The 6168-nt window shown below is 31.9% G+C and overlaps 1 protein-coding gene across 1 annotated transcript in view; it reads left to right on the top strand.

Annotated features, from left to right (window-relative positions):
* Nucleotides 1–417: 417 nt before the first annotated feature.
* The window catches only part of LOC148273444 (SPARC-related modular calcium-binding protein 2-like), a gene marked incomplete at its 5' end in the record, with an annotated part of 38388 nt that continues 32637 nt past the window's right edge, over nucleotides 418–6168 (top strand). The window contains one exon of the mRNA XM_088238704.1: nucleotides 418–519. Coding sequence (XP_088094830.1) covers nucleotides 418–519 — 102 coding nt within the window. The remainder of the gene's footprint in view (nucleotides 520–6168) is intronic.

Genomic DNA, 6168 nt, shown 5'->3' with positions numbered 1-6168 from the left:
TAATTTTTTCTCGAAGCCTTGATTGATGATTTTCAATTAATTTTACACCAGAAGTTTTAAATCAGAAAATGGTTCATCAAAAACTCTATGAAAAAAATATATATTAGCGTTATTATATTTTATAATAATTTACTTAAATATTTTTCAATTTTTTGCCATTTTCAACGAGTTGTAAATAACATAAAATGGGAGTAAAGTTGGGGTAGAGTGGCGTTCAAACCTTAAACCTCCAATCCGTAATCCGCAACACTAGCCACGGGACCACGACCCGGTTCAAATTGAACGATTTGAATGAAAATAAGTAACAAAAACGAAGCGCTTGGGACACAAATGCAGTCGGTACCCCGTGGCTCATTTATTATTTATTTGCGAATTTCTTACTTTGTTGGTAATTAATGTCTTTGTATATTGTTGTAGCGTCTTCAAGGCCTAAAGAACTGCATCAGAAGGTCCAAGGTGATGGTCTTGGGAGGAACCACAGGCGAGGACACCAGATCCAGAAGACGAAACCTGCTTTGCGTATGTTTATATTATTTCCTGCGCTTTTACTCTTTCACTTACTGTGGCACTGCTCCCACAGCACTCATTTACCAAGCAATACTTCAGTGTCACATTTCAGACGGACCGATCAAATCCACACGTTGAGGTAAAATAAGGGTGGATTGATTTTTATTACAATATATTTTTTATGCGTTCAAAACATCGTTAATTGCGTGGGAAATAAAATTCAGATGACTGTCATCAAAATGTTCCATAAAACAGTTGTAGATATATTATTAAAATGAATTAGATTTTATGTTATGATAATACGCACTGAATTTTCTCATAAAGTTGAAAAACCCATGAAAAAATATTCATCATCATCATCATTCCCTTTCCGCATCTAATGGTGCATAGGGCACTGCATTGATACACTAATCGCAGCGTATCTTTATCATTTTTGTACATGAAGGTAAGAGAATTAGTATCACGCCTCAGGTACCAGTCTAGGGATTTAATATCAACCATGTCGGGAATCGAACCCGAAATCTCTCGCATGGCAGGCAAACGCACTGACTATTACGCCACGAGGCCGACTGAATATTTATGAAAATATTTATGTAATTAATAAAACTTGTACTTATAGTGAACTTAAAAGTGAAGATGTTGAGTATTCCTATTGTTAGTCCGGGTCCGGGCGGATAAAGGATACAGTTCTGCCTATGAAAAAGAACCAGAAACTTGGACGAGCGTTTTCGACTCGATGATTACTCTCGAAATACGCTGCATTTGATTTACCGGTGTAGTCCCCTATGCATCACTAGTTACGGAAAGAAGAATTATGATGTTGATGAGTTTTTGACTATTTTTATTTATTTAATAGTAACTCTCAGGTAGAACTTTTGCGAAGAGGAATGGATCGGAGATGTATGATTAGTGCGTAAGTAGTAATAGTAATAAAAAATATTTATTGAATAAAAATCAATACACTCTTTGTAGTTTTGCCGTGCCGTGTGTATTTGTATCACCCGACCCGTCTGAAATAACCCATTGAATACTGTGATCACAATTTGTGCTGGTTGCGTGGCAGACTTTTTTGTTATACATTAATTTGCGCAGTGAATTTTACTAGGTTATTTTGCCGCGTGTCGTAGAACTTTTTTCTGAAATTTTGGATCGCATTGCAGCGTCCATTATTTACATTATGCGATCGACAAAAGGCAGAGTATTCAATAACCCAAGAAAATATAATGAATCTCAACGGCAATGAAAATATTTATTGATGGAATAGCGTGCGTAAAAAATATTAAAATATAGAATACCGCTGCTTTCAAGAAATTTGCATGCGAGAGGTAAACTACGGTAACTCCAAATATGATAAAATTGAGTTTTATTATATGGCAAATAGCATTAACCACGAATTTCTTTAATAACAGAGATTTTTTTTACTATTGTAACTTTACGTCAAATTAGAGGTTAAGGACAGTGAGAAAACCAACAGTACTCCCAAAGATTTTTGAATTGTGCATTTTTGTAATGTGGATCAATATATTTTAGAAAACAAATTTACTTTAAATCCTCTTACTGAAAAATACAAGATGTTTAAAGTACGAACAATCACTAATTTGTCTCTTCTGAAAATTTGGGTTTTTTGGAGATACGAGTACTGTAGTTTACCTCTCGCATACGCACCTGATTCAAGTAAGAAAAATTATTTCATGAAATATTTGAAGTGTTTATTTTATTTTACTACTACTACTACATAGGCAGATATGCAGAGAGGATGGAACGCCATACACGTCATACGTTGTAATACGTTGTCATAAAATTATTTCATTGAGTCCGCTTTTGAGATGACCAGATATTATATTTTGGTTTATCTGATTATGCCACGTCTTTCTTGGTAGTCCTCGTTTTACATTATCATTCATTCTCACCATATGTTAAATACGTTTTATCATTCTTTCGCCATCCATTCCAAACATCTTAGTGAACCTTTTTAATCTTATTAGTTGTACCTGTCTCAGATTTGCACTCTCGCCCGATTTCGTCATACGTAACCCTGCCGTATACTGATTTCCCATACATCCGTCTAAGAGATTGTATTTTGACCACGTTCACTCTGCTTTCAAATCTCTAGCTTTGACTGACATATTTTTATAGCAGTAATACAAAAAAATATATGCAACACAAAAACATGTTACAAAAGTACCTACACAACGAAAATGAAATATTAGCGTTCTTATATTACAAAAAACTCCTTGTTAGGAAATATCGGATAATCCTTAGTTTTGGAGTCCAAAAACTACCGCGGTACCACATCCTGACTACAAAATAGAAACGCTGATTTTCCAGCGATTAGCTTCAAGATAAAAAAACACTTATTACTTCAAACATAATTCTGTATTTTATTAAACAAAGTATTATTTAATAAAAGTATGTAGGTACTCAAATCCTGAATATGTATGTAGATGTACATTGTACACTTACATACATAATAATGATTATAATATTATCTTCCCCCTCGTGTCACTTATTCTCCGCAGTTATACGCTTGACATTGGCATTTAAATAGTTTTGACATTGTTAGTTATTTAGAACATTGCCCTTATAGTAACTGATATCACTTTATAAGAATATTCTACTAAAGTGCACTTCTATGACATATTCTCATCACATCACTATAAAACTGTTAGTAACTTTTTTACGGTTTTTATAATCGTCTTTTTTTCACACAACAGGCCAGGAGGCCTAGTGGTAAATTACACCACAGGACATGCAGGCTAGAAAAACAGTAGTTTTGATTTTATAAAATAATAAGATTCAGCATAATTCTTGAGAATATGTCCATGTAATTTTCTCAAGCTGAAAGGTTTGGGAAGGTAGGAAGAAATTGCCTTAAGGCAATATGCCCGCCTTTATATGTACATTTATTTATTTTTTCATATTTTACTCTTACAAACTATAAACAATAATAAAAATAATGTGACCTCACTGGGGTTACAAGTGCCGAGGACACTTAACAATATACTTTTTTGAAATGTTTTTACATTTGAGAATAAACAAAGAAGACTAACTTAATAAACAGAGATAATTAACAAAATATTCAGACCGTTTTAAAAACTAGTTATATTTGTACATCTATATTATTTATATTACAAAACGCACAATGAAAATAACAAAAACCTAACATAAACTATACACTTGAGTTAAAGTGTTAAATAAATGTTTTAAAAATGTATTTCAACTGGGAATCGGGATACCAGGAACCTTCCACGTGTGAGTCACGCGTCTTAGCCTTAATTACACCACACTATTTTTTTTACTTTTAACACTCTTAACTGTGAAGTGCAATATAGATAAATTCGAGCCCGAAACAAAATCGAACTTTAACAATGAACAGACTTTAGTAAATAATATGATTTTATTGGTTGTGGCTTTGTTCGGTTACTGGACTTCGAAGTTATATTTTAAACTTCAATAGTGGATCTAACATATTTATGTAATTAATATTTTGCTTTTAATGGTACGGGTAACATTGAAAAATTATTAACATGCTTGAAATTAATTTAAAATAGTTAAAATATTAATTAAAAGTTTAATCAGAAAAACAATAAAACTTGTAAATAATAATTTTATTCCAGCTCGGGTTGTGCAAAACCGAAGACGTATACAGCTATATATATATATATATATATATAGAAGCTTTTAACAGCGGTTTTGCTCACTTGGTATCAGCGATAAATTATTTAGGTGCCTAATGAATTAGTTGTGTCGTTTATCAATAAGAGTTTTTCAATTCCGATAACATTTATCATTCCATCGGGATTGAAAGTAGCTTGGTTTTCCAACTAGCGCTATGATACAAATACGATGATCCGTTAGTCTATGGTGACGTAGCATCGTTATTATGTCCAAAATCTTAAGACAAAATCAAAATGAAAAGAGAACCAAACGAACCATAGATAAAACAAGTTAATTATAGAAATTTAAAGAATTAATTTCATATTGTCAATTTTTGAGGTCCCACCTTGCTGCCTACACATTATTAAATAATGTTGCTCATTGTTGATATCTTTTGTATGAAAATCTCGGAAATTAATCAATGGATTGATTCAAATTTTTTACAGAACATTCAGTTTTAGCAAAAGAGTATTTTAATCTACTTTTTATTCAAAAGTTCCAACGGAAACGGAACATTCTATGCGTTTTAAATTGACTCATAATTTGTCATAGTTAACAAGTGCTGAATGACAGTTCTACTCAGTGCTGCCATTTTATCAATTTTAGTCAAAGTTTCAAAAATTTATTTTCCCTTCAATCTATCTATATATAAAAATTTAGGTTCCGTATTTTTGTGGCCGCAAACCTGGAAAAATAATTGATGGATTGACTCAAAATGTTGACAGAACATTGCATTTCCTTACATTCTACAGCTTAGCAACAGCAACGCAAATTAAGACATTCAATTAAGCAATGTGTTTTCTCGGTAAATGTATAGTTGCAAGACTATTTTTATTTACTCCCCTAATAATTAATATCAGACAAAGCCACAGCGAAGCGTGGCCGTGTTCAGCTAGTATTATATATTTTTTTCATTGTATTTTTAAAATTCGGGATGAAAAATAAGTATTCTGTTTCACTTTTTACCCCTCCGGCTATCCCTATGCAAACAATTATGCCAATCGGCCACTCGGTTGAGACAAGAAGAAAACACAAACAAACAAACACGCTTTCACATTTATAATATTAGTACATACATGGATATATATAAATATATAATTATCACAGGTTCACAAGAAAGATACGACTTTGAAACTTTTCAATTAAATATTTTTTTGATTGTGGCTCAAATAAACGCCCTTTTGCCCAAGAAGTCAATGCACTTTATTAAATTTACAATAAACAAATGTCAATTAAAGCTTTTGTGGGTCGGTTATGATAAAAAAATCATTATTACATTATTATCAACTTTTATCATAAGCATTTTTTTACATTTCAGTCTTGCGTTGTTATTAAAGTCTGACCTTAAAATATTTTACGAATAGTATCTTTATATTTTGTTTTCCTGGACATACGATATTTTCATGATAATATCAATACGAATATTGACCAGTTGCAATAATAATTTATCGGAAAAAAAATAAAAAGAATTCGTATTAAGTCTGTGCGAATACAAATATTTCGTGTTTAAAGTTTGACATTTAAAAAAAATATCTTTGTTATTATTTCGTTCTTTGTTGATTTGTTGACTACACATTTAATTAAATAACTTCAGTTTATTATTTCGTACAGTTAAACGTCGTTTTGCGCCGTTTCGATTTACGCCGATTGACAACAAGCCCGGTTTTAATACTGTTTGCAACCAAAATATTGTATAATAGTATGTCAAAAACACTGCTTGTAATACTTATTGCTTGGAAAAAAAATATGAGGTCACTGCTAGCGAAATAATGGGCACCCTATTAGGGTATTTTCATAAACTGGGGATATGATTTTTAATGTATTCAGTATTTAAAGAATATTTTTACGATTGGAACCATATTACTATCAAAATCTGAAACGAATGTTTTCATTTATAATTTCCTATTTAAAGTTTGATAGAAATAAAACGGCCCGTAACTGGCTAAAAGGCTTGATGACGCACGCGTGACTTACATTTCCTACGTTCACTCAAATCCTATACTG

This window comes from Micrasema longulum, unplaced genomic scaffold, assembly GCF_059751315.1.
Source record: "Micrasema longulum isolate JH-2025_06_02 unplaced genomic scaffold, ASM5975131v1 h1tg001954l, whole genome shotgun sequence".
Classification (NCBI taxonomy): domain Eukaryota; kingdom Metazoa; phylum Arthropoda; class Insecta; order Trichoptera; family Brachycentridae; genus Micrasema; species Micrasema longulum.
The sequence above is the reverse complement of the archived record's forward strand: the minus strand, read 5'-3'. Positions and strand labels throughout refer to the sequence as shown.